We start from the raw sequence: 21606 nt of genomic DNA, 5'->3' as shown, positions 1-21606 counted from the left end.
GGGGGAGAAGGACATCGGTCCAGCCCCGTGTCACCATAAAATTCAAAACCACCAAGAAAACAAGTTTCCTTTAGCCCATCTGAGGAAACTAAACCAAGAGGCCACATACAAAGGAATGTTCTCCTTCCTTTTCAAAATCTCCTCATTTGTGCCAATGCAAGACTTCAATGGTTCAGAATGCCATGCCTATACAAATCTAAGCCTCTCCCACATTCAGAGCTGCCCTTGTCCCTCTTTCCTCTTTCTAGACACAAACATCCCAACCTTGTGGGCAGCTGCTCAAATTTGGGCAAAGGAAGCTGAAGACTATGTCTTTAAGGCTTCTGTTCTATTTCTATGCCTGGGTAATTCTGAGTAGGGGGCTTCAAGCCAGCCTTGTTCCAGCAGCTACTTAACCCACTAACAGCCATGGTTTCCAGAGTACTTAACCGAGAAGAAAGGCTATATGAGTCCTGCTCCCAAACACCTCCAACTACAAAAGGCAGAGAATGTTGACATCCCAGAGTCCCTGTTCTTTCTCCACCAAGATCACAGCATATATGGAAGAGTGGAGAGATGATGAATTTAAAGGTCAGTGACTTACGCCGCCCTCGACCAGGGGGGATGGCAGCACAGTGATGCTTGATGTCCAGGGCACAGGCTGTATGGAGAACTGGGTCCACAAATATGTCTGCTTTGCTTTCTTTTAGCATGTTTAATACTTCCTGGAAAGAAAAAATGACAACAAAGAAAAGACATAAAAATCAAAATCAGGCCTATTATTTGCCAGTATTTACCATCAAACAAGGAATCAATTACTAAATCCCATGGAACAATAGAATATAAATTGCTTTAGGCTTGATGGAACCACAGAGTCTAGGAAAAGCATGTATATTTTTAATGTCTTATCAACGACTACTGGTAGTCTGGGTGAAAGGAATGATAAGAATGCTGCCAATAAAAGTGACTTGAAACACATGAACAAACTCACAAAGCATCATTGTGTGTGACCCCTGAAGCAAGTCACAAGGGATGAAGATGCCCAGGGCTGAAGGAGCAAGTCTTGGGAGGGGGGGCAGCAGCTGGGAAGCTGACTTATCAAGATGAATCTCTTTTATAAATAGCATGTGTATGATGGGAAATGTGCAGGGATTCTGGAGGCTCAAGGCCTGATCAGAGGATGAAGAGGAAGGAGAGAGAACCAGGGACTGTTATTTACCTTTTTGCACATTTCATTTTTGATTTTGAGCAGGTTCACTTTTAGACATTCTTCTACCTGACCAGTCTGTTCCTGGGCTGCTGCTTCTTCTGCACACAGGCTGGAGATCTATTTAAAGGACACATACATACACACACACACACAGAGGCAGCACATCTCACTAAAGTGTAAAAGGAAGAACCCTCAACAACAGTAGGCAAACAGAATGGCTGTGTACTTGTGTTAGACCACTCTCTGTCGTTGGGGAGAACTTAGCTCACATCACCAAATTAGCTGTTCTCAGACTGTGCAGCATTGTGACCTGCAACATCACCAATTACATTTGCCAACAGATAGCTCTCTTCTTAGAGAATCTTGGCAAGGGAGTGGCACAGATTGCTTCTTGTTCCCCTGCCTTAGAGGCTCAGCTTGCCTCCCTTGCCATGCCTGGCAGTCAGAAGAAAAAAGAAAACTGAGTATCCTTACACTACAAACACTCAGATGTGAGTCACAGGATCAGGGCTTGTCACGTACAGGGTTATTCTCTTAGGAGGGAAAGATCTGACACAGATGGACAAGGGCCTGACAGGTAAAGGTGGACGGTTAGAAGCTGAGGGTCATAATCAGCACACACCAGCAGTCCACAACAAAGAAGAAAAAGACTGACTTTCCTTCATTTATTTTAATCCATGCCTTGTCTGACTGATCTCTTTGAAAGGAGATGGTGGATACAGTGTGTTACAGAAACAGATACTTACTAAATTTCTCAATGTTTCCCTTTCCAGAGGCCAAATGGCTCTTAGAATCAGTATTGTTCTAAGGTATTAAAGGAGTGATTTTATCTTTTCAGTCATTCTGAATTGTAATGGACCATCTAACAGAATGGGACAGGGAAGAGGAGGGAAAAAATCAAACTTCAATAGGAATAGTTAGCACGTTTTGTCTAGCAGGCTGCTTCTTAGAGAAATATAGAAACACCAACATGAAACCTTATTTTTGGTTTCTAGGTAATCTGATATACTATGAACAAGCAGTAAAATGAAATCTATTCTATTATACAATCATACTTATTTTCATAACACTTCTGGGGTTACAGATAACTATACACACAAGTCAAGAAGTGGAGAGATAGAATTATGATTCTTCTAACAGGGCCAGATAGCGGATAAAAAAAAAAGAGATGGGATTCTTCTAATGCCATGTCCTTTTAACTAGACTACAGTCACCTCTTTCCATCAAGCAAGATTCAGGAGGATCTAGAAAAGTGTCTATGAATACTCATGATAAGGGAGGTAAACTGGGGGAAAGCGGGTTAGAAAGGAGGGGTGAACTCAGTTTAACTCAACTTCTTTTGCCCATTAGAAGTGGTCAGGATTGGCTCTGCTCACAACTGGCTTCACGATAGGCTCTCCTACCTCATCCGAGCAATGCATCTGCAGCTGCGGGTCAAGTCTGTAATCCAAAGCAGACTCCTGGATTATTACACCGATCTGGTCCTCACAGTCCGGAGAAAGGCGCTGCATGTGGGAGGGCAAGGAGAATAAATCCTCAGGCTGCTAACACTGACCTATTCAGTCACAACCTGAGATGATTTCTCCAAAGTATAAGGAGTAACAAATGCAAAGCAATGGATTAAAAACCAAACCCTCTGCAGGCACACTACCATAGAATAGGGATCATTCTCTTCTTCCAGGTTTACCTGATCAGCAAATTTCAGTTTCAGGCAGGCAATGACCTGGCCTTCCAACTCAGAGTCATCCTTAGCCTTATTGATGATATTTTGGCAGAATTTAGGAATGTCAGCTTTACAGGCTTTCCTCAGCACAGGGTTGAGACGGTAATCTGGGACAAAGTGAAGAGAAAGGGGACCAAAAACTCAATCTGGGTTCATACACACCTATCTTTTATTCTGTTTCTACTGACACCTTAAAAAAAATTTCTTTTTCAGTTACAAAATCTACCCCCACCCTCTAGCCACTCTCCCACCCATTGAGAAGGCAAGAAATATGATACCCATTATAGATATGAAGTCATTCAAAACATATTGCTACATTAGCCATGTTTGAGAAATAAAAAGGGAGAAAAAATAAAGGAAAAACAAACTTCACTCTGCTCTCTGGGACTATCAGCTCTCTATGTGGAGTTAGATAGCATTCTGGGAGTTTTAACATCAGGAGTCCTTTGGAGTTGTGATAGTTCTTGACACCTTAAAAGCAGCCATTTATTGATCTGCCCTCTCCCCCCAACACTGAACTCCAGAAAAAGAGTTAGGAAAAAATAAGTGCCTTCGTGTGATATCCACACAACCTCCTGCATCGGCAGTCCTGCCTACATCTCATGAATGAAAGGAGAGTATGGCTCGTTAACAGTTCTCCAGGAACAAGATTTTGGAGACCAATGGAAGCCTGGGGGCACCACGTAGCCTTTCAACACCCACGAGCTGTTTTTCCTCCTCAATGCTATGTGACTGTAAGAGGAAGAGACTCATGCTATCTCTTTACACTGAAGTAGTTTTCAGTCCTAAGTCAGAATTCGTCTTGTGATGACTCACTCTTCAGTAAAATCACCCCAAACTGAGGACTGACTGGTGGAGAGAGAGGTCTTGGAATCTGTCTATCCTCTTGATTCCAGAGGGTGCTTCTTCCGCTCCTGCCAGCCATGGGAGCCAAGGTCTTGTAGTTATTCTCATCAGTTCTGGGTCCTCATGTCTAACTGAAACCCCAATTCTGACAACAACCATTCCTCCTCTTCTGTACCCAGAGAAGATGGGCAACCTTACATCCCCTTCCTCTACATACCTGATGCCCATCCCCAGGATGTGCTTCTCCAGACAACCTAAGCCTGGTTCCCTTTCTATTCCTCGTTAAGTGGGATCTATGACATCTTTTCTAGCCTGCATCACATCAAAGGAGAATCTCACTGGAGAGAAAGCATCTCAAGGCTGGCTTGTTACTCCGACTTCCATCCACACCATCCTCAACAGAGGAAAAGGAGTTGAATGAGGAGGGGTTAATTACCTGTGCTCTGAGTAATTTGGCGTTTGGTGATCATTTGTTTACATTTGGGGTCCATCAGTTCACTGTTTTTATTTTGTTTCAAACACTGCAACATGTTCTTTGAATCTGCCTCTGGACAGAATCTCTGCAAAGAAAGGAAGTCCCGTGAGCAACGCCAAGCACAGCTCTGGGCTTGAGCAGCACAAGCATGCCACACAGAGTCCAGGACACCAAGCTCGGCCCTGAGCTTGGAGAGAGGCCATGTGACCAGCCAAAGGCAACTGAATTCTCAGTTTCCTGACCTGCAAAACAAGGTTAGTAATACTTTTACTACATAAAACACAGGGCAGCTTGTTCTAAAAAATGTGAGCAATCGTTATTTCCTAGTTACCTTTGAGCTTGACTAGAGATTTCACTGGCAATTTCTGTACTGAAGGGCTCAAGATAGAATAGGCTGTGGCCATTGCTTCAGGCCAGCTTACCCACAGAAGAGGAGTCAAAACTTGATCTCTGTGTATTGAACATAAAGATGCAGCTCTCTCTGGGTTCTCCACCAGCCTTGCTGGTGTTGGGTTCAAGTCTCTGTTCCCAATACCTTAAGATAATAGAAAGTCTGCACTTTATCTTGCAGGGTAGCCTACTTACAAGCTTATATGCACATTGCTATATGAATAAGGTTTCTAAAATTCAATTTTATTTTTTCAGGTCCAAATTCTCTCCCAAACCCATTACAAACATGTACTGCCAAGCAAAATAAACTCCTGCCTTGGCAGTATCTGACAAAATAAAATGTAACCCCTTCCTGCTCCTGGTGTTGACCCTCAAGCCTTGCCTCAACCTGCCTTTTGAGTTTATTATCACTCTCTCAGGAAGTAGGCAACGTGTTTTATTACACGTCCTCTGAAATTGGGCCTGGCCATTTTTTTTTATTTTCAAGTTTTTTACAGCTGATTATCTTTACACTGTTGCTGTTACTGTATAAACTGTTCACCTATTTCTATTTACTTCACTCTGCATCAGTTCATACACGTCTTCCCAGGGTTTTCTGAAACCATCCCCTTCATTATTTTTTTAAGAACAATAGTATTCCATCACATTCACATAGCATAGCTTTTTCAGCCATTCCCCAAGTGACGGGTATGCCCTCTGTTACCAGCTTCTTGCTAGCACAAAAAGAGCTCTTATAAATGCTTTTCTACATTTGGGTCATTTTCCTTTGGAGGCACAAATCTAATAGCGGTACTGACGAGTCAAAGGGCTTAACAGGATTTTGGGCATCCTTCCAAATTGTTTTCCACAGTGGCAGGACCAGTTCCAGATCCACCAATGGTGCATTAATGTACCTGTCCTTTTTTTCCTCCACAGCTGCTTTGGCATTTGTCATTCTTCATTTGTCTCAACTTTGCCAATCTAACAGGTATGAGGTGATACCTTTGAGTTGTTTTAAATGCATGTTTCTCTAATTATTTGTGATTGAGAGCATTTTTTTCACATGGCTACGGAACTGACTTATGGAACGGCCACATGGCACTCAAACCAAATCTGCTCCAACTCAATGAAAAACACATGCCATTCTTTAACCCCAAACATGGATATGGAACAAACGTGTGGCTTGACTGGAAATATTTGTATCAAAGAATAAAGGAGTTATTACTACAGCTGAAACTTTCTGGCTGTGCACCTTTTATAAGCAAAAAAATTTTGAGCACATACCTTATTTATGAATTATATATATGTATTCACCTACTGCTGAACTGATACATTATATAGTACAAAACCACGACAAAAATAGAAAAAAGGATGAAATAAAGATGAAAGTTATTTTTAAAATGTCTTAAAAATTTGTTTATTAATGGTACAAAAAACTGTTTTGCCTGGGTCAGAAGACATTGGGAGCACGCAGGCTACTGAGGAGCGGGTACAGGGAAAGAGGGCTACCACAGCCTCCAGGGTTGTCCACTCTGCTTCTGGGACACGGGGAGTGGCTGCTTGGCTTCCTTTGGTGCAGAACCAGGCCAACTCCTCCCTAATACCCCTGGGATCACTGTCTTGTCAAGCTCTACAGTGCAGGGGCCACAAGGCTAGAGAGCACAGTGAGACTTTCTTGGTGTGCTTGTTGCTTTCCTTAAGCCATGGATTCCTTTGGTTCACTAATGAACTTCAACTGGCTATGATCTGTCAACTTTTGGAAGAGTATCAAATCTTCTGCTGCTTTAATTCTCTAGCACCTAAGTGGGAAGGCAAGGGGATACACATTTCCATAGCCTCTAATGCATGTCAAGCACTGAACTAAGTGCTCGACAAACCTTATCTCATTTGATCCTTGAAACAACTCTGTACTGTAAGTGCTACTGTTATCCCCCATTTCACAGATTAGAAAACTGAGGCAGATTCCAGGCCCAGTGCTCTATCCACTGAACCACCAAGTTGTCTCGGAAAGCTCTTTAACTTATTGTGTGTGAAATACAAATTAATTAAACTTTAATTTGACTACCAGTATCTCAAATACAAGATCGATGTCCAATGACCAATAAGTGGATATACTGTTGGAGGAGATGAATCATATCAATCTTGATATTTTGTCATAAATAAAATCAGAAGAAATGGGCAGACAACTCACAGGTACCACAAAACAGCCTTTGGATTTGGAGGAGTGAGCTTTATTATACACTGAAAGGTGACATGCAATTTAATGGGATACTGATCATTATGTATTATAATTTTAAGAGATAATTTTAACAAAAAGGCTACCATGGAAATCCTTGCAGCTCATGTATCAATCTAAATTACTAAGGACAAACTGGAAGAGAAATTCCATGAAGAACTTGATGAGACCCTTCAAATACAATCAAGAGATGCTCTAATGCTTAGAGACTTAAATACATGAGTTAGGGAAAAGTGAAGATGAGGAGAAATGTCTGAGAAAACATGGCTCAGGATAAAAAGGAGGCCAAAGACTTGTAAAGAAGTCTCAGGTCTCCATACCACAAATGTTTTGTTTTGTTTTTGGAAAAAAACAGGTGATAGATATGGTGAGCACCAGCACCAAAAAATACCATAAAGAAATAAACAGGGGGCGGAGCCATGATGATAGAAAGATGCACATACACTAGCTCTTACCCCACAGCCCATAAAATACTTGTCAAGAAGAACTCTCAACAAATTCTAGAGCAGCAGAAGCTACAGAACAACAGAGTGGAGGAGATTTCTAGCCCAGAGTGACCTGAAAGACCAACAGCCCAGCCCAGCCTTGGTCATGCAGCACCAGGAGGAGCAGAACCAAGCAGGCTTCAGGGACAGAATCTCCCTTAACCCACAGGCGCTAAAGGTCAGTGAGAGGGTTTTGTCTGCTGGCCAAGAAGGGAGCAGGGTGTCCCCATAACTCGGGCCTCCTCAGGTGGCAGCAGTGGAGGCAGTAGTGAGGGGGTGGGGGGGGCGCAACTCCCACAGCAGGCAGCAGCCCTCATCCATTGTTGAAGGTCTCATTGTAAACCCTCTGAGGGAACTGAGCCCTGTGTGGCAGTTGTGCCCCAACCTGAGCAGTTGATCTTAATCTCACACTGAATAGTAGCCCTGTACCCCAACTAAAGCCCCTGAGGGTTTGGAGTTGGTCATCTGAATCTCAGCCCCGAGAGCTGGCTTGGCAGAACTGGAGGTGAGGTGGTTGTGGAGAGGAAACTCAGAAGTCAAGTGACTGGCTAGGAAAATGCCCAAAAAAGGGAAAAAAAATAAGACCATAGAAGGTTACTTTCTTGGGGAACAGGTGTCTCCCCCCATCCTTTCAGATGAGGAACTACAAGGCATACTGTCAGAGGAAGTCAAGGCCTCGGCCTCCAGGGCCTCCAAAGGGAACTTAAACTGGGCTCAGGCAATAGAAAAAACAAGGTAGCAGCTTACTAAAGGAGAACCAAAAAAATGCTGAGGAAAATAACACCTTGAAAAAGAGGCTAACTCAATTGGAAAAAGAGGTCCAAAAAGCCAAAGAGGAGAAGGAGGTTTTAAAAAGAAAAATTAGCCAAATGGAGGAGAAGGTTCAAAAGCTCAATGAACAAAATAATTCGCTGAAAGAGAGAATTGAGTTCAGGCAAATGGATGACTATGAGATAAACCAAACAGTTAAAAAACAGAACTAAAAGTTTGAAAAAACAGAAGATAATGTGCAATATCTCACTGGAAAAACAACTGATCTGGAAAATAGATCCAGGAGAGACAATTTAAAAATTATGGGACTACCTGAGGGCCATGATCAAAAAAAGAGCCTAGACATCATCTTTCATGAAATTATCAAGGAAAACTGCCCTGAGATTCTAGAACCAGAGGGCAAAATAAATATTGAAAGATTCCACCATGCACCTCCTGAAAGAGATCTGAAAACAAAAACTCCTAGGAATATTGTGGCCAAATTTCAGAGTTCCCAGATCAAGGAGAAAATACTGCAAGCAGCCAGAAAGAAACAATTCAAGCATTGTGGAAATACAATTAACACAGGATCTGGCAGCTTCATCATTAAGGGATCGAAGGGCTTGGAATAGGATATTCCAGAAGTCAAAGGAACTGGGATTAAAACCACGAATCACCTACCAGCAAATCTGAGTATAATACTTCAAGGGAATAAATGGTCATTCAATGATATAGAGGACTTTGAAGCATTCATATTGAGGAAAAGACCAGATCTGTATAGAAAATTTGACTTTACAAGACAAGAATCAAGAGAAGCACGAAAAGGTAAACAGGAAAGAAAAATCATTAAAGACTTTCTAAAGCTGAACTGTTTATGTTTACATTACTACATGGAAAAAAAATATTGATAACTCCTGAATCTTTTCTCAGTATTTGGGTAGACGGAGAGACTGTACACACACACACACACACACACACACACACACACATAAACACATATATAGACAGAGAGTATAGGGTGTGTTGAATCAGAAGAGATGATATCCACACACACACACAAAATAATAAAATAAAATAAAGATTAAGGGGTGAGGGAGGAAAATACCGGGAGGAGAAAGGGAGAAATGGAATGGAGATAAGAAAAATCTTGTTCAATGGAAAAGAAAAGGGAGAAGGGGAGAGGGGAAAAATGAAGCTACTCTCTCCACATATGGCTGAAGAAGGGAATAACATGCTCACTAAATTTGATATGAAAATCTATATCACACCACAGGAAAGTAGGGGAGGAGGCAACAAGTGAGGTGAGGAGAATGATAGAAGGGAGGGCAAATGGGAGTTACTAGAAATAAACACTTTTGAGAAGGGACAAGGTCAACTGAGGGAGAAAAAAAATAAGGGAGGATAGAGTAGGACAGAGGGCAATACAATTAGTATTATACAACATGATTATTATAGAAGTCTTTTGCAAAACGTCACTTATTTAGTCTGTATTGAACTGCTTGTCTTTCCCATGGGGTTGGGGAGGGGGGGGGAGGGAGAGAAGTTGAAATTCAAAGTATTAGCAATGAATGTTGAGAATTTTTATTGCATGTAATCAGGAAATAAGAAATACAGGGAATGGGGTATAGAAGTTTATCTTGCCCTACAAAAAAAGAGAGAAGATGGGGAAAAGGGAAGAGTGGGGTGTGATAGAAGGGAGGGTATACTGAAGGAAGAAGTAATCAGAATATAAGGTATTAGGAAGCAGGGTGAGGGGAGTAAAGGGGAGAAAAACTGGACAGGTTACAAAGTGAGGTAAAAGCAATTAGTATTAGAACAATTGACTGAATTAATTACTGAGAATAAATCAATGACATCTTCAGTTTGGGGAAAGGAATTTTAGTCTAAATTTCCTAGAGGAAGGGTAACCTTGGGTAAAACTTGGCATTGATGGAAAAGTTAAGATTTTAATGGTAAATTTGATTTTATGATTACTATTTAATCAGAAACTAGAACAGGTATAGAAAGGCATGTAAGCCACTTAAGACTTGCCTCAATAGATGTTCCTTAGCCAAAGTGAAATTATAATCATATTTGAAACCTGGTTATTGGAACTTGCCATTTTTAGATGCTATGGGACTAGTAAGTGACTGTTCTTCTGAGTTCAGCTCCAGGTATGGATAGCAAGAAAGGTGATCTGAGCCTCCAATTCATATCAGTAAGCCTGTGCGATGCTGGTAGGAACAGCAAAAGGTGATCTCATGGGAAGGGTGGAAGAGTGACCATTCAGCCTGTGCTGAGCTAGGATTCTCCTGACTCAATTTCCCCACGGACACCTGGCAGCCTTTAAGCCTGACTGAATGCAAGTTGACAATCTAATCCTGCCTGGAACTGACATGAAGTTGGGGAGATACTGTTTCCCTGCAATGTCCCTACTCTCGGTGGCCATTTCCTATAGTCAAAAGGTTTGTAAGCTTAATACCAGATCTATTAAATTATAAATTATTGGTAGGGGAACATCTGAGGTTAAGTCTAAAATTAAGCTATTAGGCATAGGACTTTAGACCAACAACAACAAGTTAGGGTCCTTTAATGCTTAGTAATATGTGGAGACAATTAGGTCAAGAACTTGTGAAGTTAGCAAATATAAATATTACTTGTGTCTCGGTTAATGTTTAAAAAAAAATTCTTTTGTGGTATTGTAAATGTTTTAAAAAGAAGTGTCACCTGACCAAAAGTTTGAATTGCTTTATCTGTTATAAACTGTGTTAAAAATGAAAAAAAAAAAAAGAAATAAACATTATATTCAAACAGACAGGAAAAGATATGCTGCTGATGTGGGAGCCAACTGACTCAGCTGACTGTACAGTTAGATCACTGACTCATCAGTATTAATATCAGAATTAGTTTGAAAAAAAGCAGGGAAGGGAAGGAGAGAAGGAAAGCAAGAACAAAAATGAGAAAATGATATACAACTGAAATATTATCCTGAGTTATTTAAACAAATAACTGAAAATAAAAAATGGACAACAGAAATGACATTGCCACTGACTCTAACAACTTCATCCAGAAGTTAAACAAATGAATTAACTGCTACAAGGAAACACAGCTGCTCCATCATGGAACCATTGGTTATAACAAATGGAGAAGTTTTGAATGCGATGGATAAATTCACTTATCTTGACAGTGTACTTTCCAGGGATGTACACATTGACAATGAGGTTGATGCATGCATTGCCAGAGCTAGCTCAGTGTTTGGGAGGCTCTGAAGAAAAGTTTGGGAGAAAAGAGGTATTAGGATGACTGAAGGTCATCATCAACTGAAGGTCTACAGAGCCTTTGTGCTGACCTCATTGTTGTATGCCTGTAAAACATGAAAAGTCAGTGCCAGGCCAGGAAACTGAATCGCTTCCATTTGAACTGTCTTAGGAAGATTCTGAAGATCACTTGGCAGGATAAGGTACCAGACACTGAGGACCCTGCTTGAACTAAACTGCCAAGCATTCAAACTATGCTTCAAAGAGTGCAACTCTGATGGGCTGGCCATGTTGTTCAAATGCAAAATGTACACTTGCCAAAAAGACTTTTATGAACAACTTGCATGAGACAGGTGGTCAGAAGGAGTACTCTCTCAAGAACTTTGGATCTGATTGTGCAATATTGGGAGACACTGGCACAGGACCGCTCAGCATGGTGTGCCCACATCAGAAAGGGTGCTGTCCTCTAGGAGCAAAGCAGAATTGAAACAGCACAAAGGAAACGTAGGAGGCACAGATTTGGAGTATCCACCCCAAATATTCACATGGACTATCTGTGCCCAATCTGGTAGAGCATTTCTGAGCTCATATTTATCTGACCACAGAGGGACACGTTAAAACTTGACTTTATCATGGTAATGTCATTTTGGTCCTGTTCCAGAAAGAAGGACAACAACCAGTAATTTTGATACTCCACCCAATTTAATCAACATTTATCCAGTTCATTGTGATTTGATGGGTATCAATAAGTGTATTAGTGAATTAGGCAAAACAGAATTAAGTATGAGGTAATTATGTTAATGCTGTTAGGATAAGAGTTATAAATGATTAATTCATCATGTACTGATGATAATAATAATTTTATGTGATAGATTCATACTGCTAGCAATTCTATCATAGGAATGTTATTGCTCCACTAACCCCCTCCCCTTAACTGCTTCTAATAAGGATCCTTTACCTCTCTACCTTTAGGAATCATTTCTACCCACTTCCCAGTGACCTTTAAAACCACAACTTCCTTGGGCTCCTGGATACTACTGGTCAAACACTAGTGTTTGATGGTCTTCAGAAAGCCAGGGTCTTAGGACTTGTGAAGGCCCTGAGACGTTGCTGACAGTGTATTATGACTTTTGCAGCTGAGGTGGACTGTACTTGATGGCTTCGGATTGTGATTTGTAGCTAATGGCCTACGAAAGGTCTAACAGTGGTCATGATTGATGGGCACTGTTCTTAGCCAATCCTAAGATTTCCTCACTTCTGTAATTGACCAATCATGGAATTGTACTGTCTCATTCTATTTCTGCTACTCCTCAATGACTAGAGAAGCAATTTTTCCACAAGCAGAGGGGTCTCGGACCATAAGGAAGGTCTTAGACCCAATTAATTAGGGATTACTGGCCTCCCTAATAAATTGATTAATCATGCTCAGATCTGTGTCTCAGTAACTTTTGTTAGAGACTGGAATTTTCTGGACTACATAGATAGGAAGTAGAGAAAGAGTCAGTAGAAAGAGACTGAAAATAAGAGTGCATTTGACAGTGAAAGCAATGTGCTGGAGAACCTGGTATGGGCCTTTCTTGGCAAGGAGAGGGCCACTGTGAAAGAGGCAGTGGAGGGAGATTTTGGAATGATGTGAGACAGGGAGGAGTGGAAAAGGTCGATGACAATGATCTCAATTTTTTTTTCTGGTAAAATTTAACAACAACAATCACACAACTTAGTATTTTATACAGCTATAAAGTTTGAGAGGGCAAGGGGAAGGATGTGATAGGAAGGTGGAGGAGACAAGATCTGGAACAGCTGCTGTGGAGAGCAAGACAGATAATCAATAAAGGAGGAACAGCATATTTCTCCTCCTGAAATGAGGGCCCAGTCAACAGGATTTTGTGAGCTCCTCTCCCCTCAGCTCTGTCCAGCAGTTTGTGAATAGGAGGGAAGGAGATGGATGCTCTTAGCAGTCAAAGGTTGGCCCTTGACAAGGTATCATTAGCAAAAGGCCAAGGGGACAAGGGAATCCAGGATGTAAACATAGAGTTAAACTGATTCACTGAGAACTGAAACTATCAGCTGACTCTACTACAAGTAATACAGAATCTTTGACAGTCATTCATAGGTAAATCAAGGACATCCTTGGTGTGTATATTTGTAATAAACAAGTGATATTTAACCACAGATCAAATTTCTTACACTTAAATGAAAGATGTAGAGGATTTAATATTCCACTGTGTTTACTGTATGCTGATTAGGAAAATTCATTAGAACAAAATGGTGCTCGAAAGGCTCTTTTGCCACAAAGTGTTTCCCATGCATACACTATTTTTAATTCAAGAAGCCTAAGAAGTTTTAACAATAGAAATAATCCTGTTCAGTGACTCTGATGATAAAAAAATCAGTTGAGGCCTAATACAGGAAGATGTATCCTTATCAAAGGTATTTGTTGCTGTTGAATCGGAGGCTTCCCCGTGCATGAGAAGGGCCTCCACTTCTGTTTGCAGATGCCACTGGGCTGACTGCACCAAGCTCCAGAACACTGCATAGAGGTCTGTAATTGTCCAAAGGAGTTTGGCTTGAACATTCACAAGGGCAAGATCAAGGGACAAAGAAGGTCTACTGGCTAGATTTCAATGTGCATTTGAACAGAATCTCTATGGAGCTTGTCTATCAGTGTGTATATCTGAAACAAAACAGACTGGGAAAGGCGTTAGGCCAAGAGTTGACTAGAAGGAAGTACATGGGCTAGATTGCTTTGGTGATGCTGTAAAGCTTCCAAAGGAAGCAAATACCCATCTTTTCAGTACCAGGTTTCTGTCAGAGTATATGGTAGCAAGACAAAGAGGACACCATACCAAAGAAGTAAGAATAAGCACCAAATGGGGGCAATGGCAAGGAACATGGTGAGAGTGGGAAGGCTGCAACTTACAGCCAAGGAAGACCTCCAAGAAAGCAGGACTGAAAGACTGCAGAGAGGAACTGTACAAGATAAAGAGAAGATGACCTGGCCACACAGCAAGAAGTAGGGATGATGGGTGGGCAGCCAGAATGTTTCATTGGTACCCTTGGAATGTCAGCAAAGATTCAGAAAGGTCTCCAGGGTTGGCTGGTCATGTGGTGGGACCAAAACAAGCATCTCATGATGGAGGGGGGTGGATGGCTGCAGTTTGCACCAGCAGCAGAAGCTCCTGAATCAGTAAGGGCACAGGCCTACTTGGGCATCAGAAGGGAGGAAGTGGGCCTGACCACTGGTTGCTGGAACAGGCAGTCTTACCTTTATCATTTGTTTACAAACTCTCATGAGCGTGTAGTCCAGTTCAGGGTCCATCATCTCTGTCTCCTGCAGTTTAAAGACCTTCTGGTGGCACCGAGGACTGAGCTGCTTCTTGTTCTCTTTAAGGCACTCGATGATCTAGGAAAGGAGACAGAGCTGGTCTGAAGATGGGTCTTACATGTGATGATGACTGGGAAATGCCCGTCTGCACATCTGTTTCTAGGCCAGTTCTGATATGGTGAAGGATCCGTGTCCTGATATAAAGTAAACTCTACTTTGACTTGTAATCACAGGCTTTGGTGTCAGTAAAAGTAAGCCATGAAGAAGTTCAGGGCAAGGGATGCACTACCAGATGATCCAATTATCTGCATGTCTTAGATAGGCTTAGTTTAGCTTAAATTTGGTGTTTGACTTGTAAACTGACCACACCACGGTGAGGAGAAGGACCAAAGAGGAAAGGAATGAAGGAGAGAACATCACCTCAAGCTCACTTGCAAGGTTCCTGGCTTTTGTCCCCATTCCCTACAAGTGTCCCAATGAAGGACCAATCCCGAGGGAACAAGTACAGAGCTCTTTCTGGATCTTGCTGCAGGGGCTCCCCAAGGATGACTTACCTGGGCGTTGCCAAAGGGCACAGTCTGACAGTAGTTCTTGATGTCACTTTTGCAGGCTTCATATAACTCTGGTTCCAGGCGGATATCCTCTGTCTGCACCAAAAAGGGAACCAAGAAAGAAAAGTCATGAGACTGAACTCAGAACTGAGATGTCAAACATGGCCTGGACTTTTCTGCACCCAGCTCTTACCTAGGACCTATAACTTCTACCACAAAAGCCAAAGGTCGGTGAGTCAGGAGAGAAGAGCACTGAGCTAAGAAGCCAGTGAACAGCTCACATGGCCATCACACATACGCTGGATGGTTTCAGTGAAGTCTCATCTCAGGGGCTCGACTGACAAAAGGGGATATGTGCTCTGCTGTTCTACAGTGGTGGGTGTGAAGGCCTCACCTTTTAGGGTCTTGATGCATTCTTATTGAAAACCTGAGGATGCTTTTCTGGGGTAAACTTTGTGTGGTTCATGCAATTTTGTCCTTGCTAAAACAGAAGGACAGCAAAACTGGATGATGTGAACCCTTGCATTTTCTTAACTTTAGGAGTTAGATTATAAATGGGTAAGGTGTATCTGTTCTATATGGAGTTCCAACACAGTTACAGATCTCTGAGCATCAGGGGACTGGCTCAAATCTTCTGACAAGCTTTAAAAACAGGATAACTGTGGGTTGTAGTGAAAGCAAACCTGAGAAAAGGAGGAAAAGACCATTTGAGGTCATCTCAGGCATTACCATTTCCAGCTCCTCAACACGTAGCTGTCTGCGGCATTTCAGGGACACCCTCTGCTCCTTGGCATCCTGCAGCGTGTCATTGCGCACGGTGGTACTCAGGCAGATCACCACATCCACTCTGACAACCAAGGAGAGCTTGTGAGCCTGGCCAGTCTGGCAAACAGAGCAGTTCGTACCTACAGCTTCATCTCCAGAGAACCCAGTGCCTCGATTATCTTGGCCTCAAGCTTTCTGACTTCCCCCTACTGACAACTTTCACAGCTGCAGCTTTTCAGCATCCTATGTGGTAGGTCCAACCCGGCAAAAAGCCCAATATCCAAACATTTATTTTGTTAAGAACAGACACCTTTGGGCTGACACAGCACTTAAATCTGTTCCTTATCTCAAGGTTACTACAAATTTATTCCTGGAAGATAGGGAAACCTGATATCTTGAAGCAGTTTTCTAACATGTTAGCAAAGAAAGGGATCAGCTTCTATGTGAAGAAGCATCTCCCCTAGACTGGGCATCATCACCAGAAGCAGCAGCACCAGGACATGGAAGTCTACACCAGGAAAGGTGATCACTGCCTCCATTAAGTACTAATACTTAAATCAATACAGTGTTTGTTTTTACATTAGATAGCTCATTAAAGAACTCTATTGCTTTCTTCAAGTAATGACATAATGGAAGAGTCTGGAGGGATCCAGTTAATCTTATTCCCCAGTTTGTCAGTGCTCCAACAAGCTGGCCTTTGCTATGCACCACACATGCTATCTTACAGAAGGTACAAAGCAAGGGCACTAGCTCCCCACACTTATCTACCTAGAGCCTGCATCTGCTCCCAGCCTGTGGCAATGCTGCAGAAGGACAGCCACAGCTATATTACAAAAGTTACGGAGCTGGAGACAGCTGAAAGCCAAAAGGCTTGGCATCCAGGACAGTCCAAATGGATTCCTCTCATGTCCTGTTCCTGAAGAAGTCTGGGGAGGAAAGGAATTAAGTGTTCCTTCTCTAGTATCCAGTGCTCCAATGAAGCTTATACTTTCTATACAAACAGGGCAGGGTAAGGCACTTAGAAGCTACATACTTTTTTTTGATGTTGGGGCAAAGTTTTAAGACGTCTTCCTTGCAGGCCATTTTAAATTTATAGGAGAATCTAAAGTCCTTCATCTGGACCTGAAACATTAAGAGGCAGAAAATAAAGAAGGTCATACAGCAGTATTCAGTTATGACAGGGGACCATCATTTAATCAACATAATTTCACACAAACCAAGACTGTTTTGTCTTTTTAAGGTTTAAGAAGTCCTTCTCTGAGGAATAAAACATTTGTCGAACTAGGGAGAATGTCCACATTCTACCTTTCAAAGCCACCAACAGCTTCTCACTCACAAGTTAGGAGCAGAATGCTAAAATCCAGCAAGAAAGAGAGCAGTTACTCCAGGGAGTGATTCAGGTAAGAAGGGTGGTGTACAAAAATTCATCTGGATTACCTTGCAGAGCCCCAAGACAAGGCTCTCATTTCCTCCTAAGAGAGGAGAGATTAGAAGGTCTGAGGAGTAGAAGCTGCCCCACTTTTGTCTTTGAAGTCCTGGTTCTTGGTAGACACTTTTCATAAATGCTTCTACACACACAGACACACTCTCTCTCTCTCTCTCCTCCCTCCTGGACAGATATTTGAACATCCACACCAGGAAAGCTAATCACTCTGATTAAATCCTAATCTTTAAATCAATAGTTTTGGGGATCATTTTCTCCCAATACAAGACAGGAAATACACATATAGATATTAAAATAGAATGAAGATTGGAAAAACTAGCCATTCCCCACCCCCAGATCTGCTTTGGTTTTCTGGAAGGGCAGTAGGTACTTGATGAGCAAACCATTCAAAGAGCTGCCCCATGGTCCTAGGTTAAACACACTCACCAGCTGGAAGTGGGTGACTCCGATGGCACACTTCTCATTCATTTCCTTCTGATGTTTGTTTTGGATCAGACACTCCATCAGGTCTCCCGAGTCAATCTGATTATCTGCCATGTCCTGAAGGAATGCAAAGCTCATTGACCCTCCACTTGAGAAACACCCACATTAGCTCAAACAAGATGAATAAGGGTCTGGTTTTGTAAACCGAATTACTAGCAGTCCAAAAATAGTGTAAAGAAGTCAATGGAGGGACACTGACATAACAAGATGTTTCTTATAAATCACCAATGTGTGTGTTACTGCTCCTGCTCTGCTCTGATGCCAGCTTTTGGCTTTGTGGATGTCTAACATACCTTCTAATCCATGCTATCTATGGGTATGTGTCAGTCATGACTCACACCGAGTCAATCAGGGCATCAAGAATGAAGTGCTGAATTGCCCAGGGAGGAGAACAAGAGGAAATGTACATGGCACAGGAAGCTGCTGTCAGTGCAGATACAGATCTTAGACTACTTTGTAGGCGGCACATTTGTTAGAATCATTAGCTACATATCTAGTCATCTATGAGATATAATCACCGCAGTTTTCCCCATGACACTGTTACCTCTTTGAAGATTTATTCTTTCTTTCTAATTTGCTACTGGTGATTTGGTTTGAAAATCATGTATTATGAAAAGCTTCTTTCTTTCTGAAGATAAAGGATGGGAGGAGGGGCAATGGGTCCTCCTGCCTATTATATAGGGCATCAAATTTAACCCTTCAATGCTCAAAGGTCACTTACATGGCAGAAATTCTGAATGATAGGCTCGCAGGCTCTCATCAACAAAGCTTCAATCTGAATGTCCTGTAGGAGACAAGGTTACAGTTTGAGCTTAGAAATAGCTAAGGAAGGTGAGGGTTTGCTTCATTTTTAAAGGTCAGTAGCATTTATTGGGGGAGATTATCTACTTGTTTTGGGTTCTGCTTGCAAATTAAGCTGGATGATTTCTCTGTTAGCACAAGAGGAGGTTAGAATTTTCTCCATCCCTATTCAAAACTGCACAGGATGTGGGAAAACCACTAAGTCAAGGGCATCCTATCAACTCCCCACAGATACAAGTGTAAACTGTATTTGTACTTAAGATAATACAAGACTAGGCAGATTTTAGAGAGGTGCTGGGAGGGAAGAATATGAAATTCGTATTCTTGGAGACAAAACATTTTTCTACAGGGCCTTAACTACACAAAACTGCAGGCAAGGAAAGAAGGGAAAGAGGAAGACAGAAAATTTAATATCATCTGGCAAGTTTTGGGGGAAGTTTTTTAAGAATTTAAATGGCTCAAAAATATACTGAAGTGCAATAACTAAGAGTAGTGACATCTACCAAAATCTTGAGCCATCAGATGTCTACATTTTCAAATAAAATAACACACAACAAAGTTTTAGGAGAACAGGCATGGTTACAACTGATGGCCTCAATCACAGGAGTCACTGCTCCACTCTAGCTAAAGAAATCTACCAAAAGTTTACCAAGCCCCACACCTGAGGGTGATTCTGCATGTCATTGAATTTTACGCTTCTCGTATGTCACCAACTGCAACTAGAGTTGTTGAAGTAAGGAATTCTAATCTACCTGGCTGCATGTCATTTAAAAGGTTCTGCCAGGTTGCTTTGTACAGGAATATTACTCGAGGGTCTGATGACAGAAGGGCTGATGCCTTGCAGAGTGAGGATAAGGGGTTATGACCCTATTTATAATAGGTTTTTAAATCTATTACTGAAAAGTAGGCAGATTCTAATGAATGAAGAAGATCCAGTCAAAGATCTAATTTGGGTAGGGTCATTCAAGAGATTAGAAAGTAGGGCCACAGATGTAAATAGCACAGGAGAAGTGAAGACTTCAAAGAATGAAGGTAAGAAGGGCTGGGCAAGGAGGGGAGGGGAAAAACGGGCTGCCAAACTCTTTGTATCCTTTTGTTAGATGAAAAGAAAATGTGATGCCCTCAAAAGGAAAAATGTGTTGGTACCAGTAGATCTTTGATCAAGGGTTCTCCTTCTGAGTTGCAAATGGCTTACCTCCGATTCTAACTCTGTGAGGTTGCCCACTATATCTCTGCATTCCACAGCTAAGTCATCAAGATGATCCTGGAGGCATTCAAGCTCCTACAATTAAAACAAAACAAAACCCATGTCATTATGTAGTTTGTAGTTACTTTTCATGACCAATTCAACTGGTCTCAGTCAAAAAAAGAGTTCTGAGAGCCCTAGAGCACAATGTCCACTTTGAGGGACAAAGTCTGTCTGGGGCCCAGCAGCACTCAGAGCTGCAGTCTCATCTCACATCTAAAGCCCTACTCTGAGCTTTCACTTGGAACTCTCATATCTTCCATGTCCAAAATTCTCTATTTGAAAATGGACTTCAGACATTCTTACTAATATTTCCTTCAGGAAAGGATACAAGTTAGTAAGATTAATGTGGTAATTTTTGGCTTTCCATGGACATATACAAACCAGGTGAAAACTGTTCGGTAAAGGTCTCAGGACTGGAATACCAAAAAACAGTTGTGAATGGCAGTCACTAAAAGAGTTAGTTTGGAAAGACATAAGTATAAGAAAAGCCTTAGAAGATGCTAAGGATTTTCAAGTTTGTTTCAAACTTAAACTGGAGGACTATCTGATGCAAGAAGGCAAATTTCAGCACCACACAAAACTATCCTAGCACTGCAAATAAAACAAATAAGTGATGAGAAGATTCAGCCAGTGGAGGAAAAGGACTTTGAGATAAATTTATCTCCATGTGTAGATTCCCTCTTTCTGAGGACTTTGTGAACTGGATTTGGGCCACCCCTGAATATAAGCATACTATTTTTTCCTTCAGCTGGAATTAAATAATTAGCACATTCCTAAAACTATGCCATGGCAATAATTATTTTTGTGTCAAATGGTTTTTTGCTAAGGTGAAGATGAGGGAGAGTACTCGAGGTATAAGTGACAGACCATGAAAACGCCTGGAATCAGGAGATGAAAGTATCTTGTTCAAGGAAGAGCCAAGAGGCCAGTGTAACTGGTCTGAAAAGTGTGTGAAGGGAGGGGAGAGGAAGTGGTGCAAAGAGACAGAGAGGGGGCCATTAGAGGGATCGGAGAAGAACCAGGAGAGGCAGGGTTCTGAAAACTGCAAGAAAGGAGAGTGATCAACAGTGTCGGCGGCTGCAGAGAGGCAAGGACAAAGAGAACTAGGACAAGGTCATTAGATCTGGCAACGAAGAGATCATTAGTAGCTTGAGAGAGAAGATCAAGCAGGAAGTCTAACTGGAGAATTACGAAAAGAAGGAGAGGAAAGGAGCAGAGGTGCCTACTCAGACGTCCTTCTCAAAGAGTTTAAATGCACAAGAGAGGAGAGGGATGGGACAACAGCTGGCAGGGGTTAATACAGTGAGTGAGGGTTTTGTGACGATGAGAGAGGCATAGGCACATTTCTAGGCAGCAGGGAAACAGCCAGTAGAGAGGAAAAGACTGAAGACAAATGGGAGACATCTCCACTCCCTTTCAAAGTCAAACTCCCAGAAATAGCAGTCGACTTCCATTGCTTCCACTTCCTGCCCTCACTTCTTTTCTTTTCAAATTTATTTGTTTTTAATTTTCAACATTCACTTCCATAAGTTTTAAATTTTCTCCCTCTCCCTCCCCAAGATGGCATGTAATCTTATATGGGCTCTACACAAGCATTCTTATTAAACACATTAGTCATGTTGCATAGAAGAATTAAAACGAATAGGAGAAAGCATGAGTAAAACCAAACCAAACCGAAC

At 41.8% G+C, this 21606-nt stretch overlaps 1 protein-coding gene across 2 annotated transcripts in view; it reads right to left on the bottom strand.

Annotated features, from left to right (window-relative positions):
- GLG1 (golgi glycoprotein 1) overlaps window positions 1-21606 on the bottom strand; it is a 143129-nt gene that overhangs the window by 7591 nt on the left and 113932 nt on the right. For both annotated transcript variants that reach the window (XM_072636556.1, XM_072636557.1), the window contains exons 13-24: window positions 19874-19960; window positions 18599-18661; window positions 17821-17934; window positions 16984-17072; window positions 15915-16032; window positions 15189-15281; window positions 14575-14712; window positions 4195-4318; window positions 2877-3019; window positions 2593-2694; window positions 1199-1306; window positions 584-704 (exon numbers count right to left, since the gene is read on the bottom strand). In XM_072636556.1, the coding sequence (XP_072492657.1) occupies window positions 584-704; window positions 1199-1306; window positions 2593-2694; window positions 2877-3019; window positions 4195-4318; window positions 14575-14712; window positions 15189-15281; window positions 15915-16032; window positions 16984-17072; window positions 17821-17934; window positions 18599-18661; window positions 19874-19960 (1300 nt within the window). The remainder of the gene's footprint in view (window positions 1-583; window positions 705-1198; window positions 1307-2592; window positions 2695-2876; window positions 3020-4194; window positions 4319-14574; window positions 14713-15188; window positions 15282-15914; window positions 16033-16983; window positions 17073-17820; window positions 17935-18598; window positions 18662-19873; window positions 19961-21606) is intronic.

This window comes from Notamacropus eugenii, chromosome 1 (genome assembly GCF_028372415.1).
Source record: "Notamacropus eugenii isolate mMacEug1 chromosome 1, mMacEug1.pri_v2, whole genome shotgun sequence".
NCBI lineage: Eukaryota > Metazoa > Chordata > Mammalia > Diprotodontia > Macropodidae > Notamacropus > Notamacropus eugenii.
This window is presented reverse-complemented; position numbering and strand designations above follow the sequence as displayed.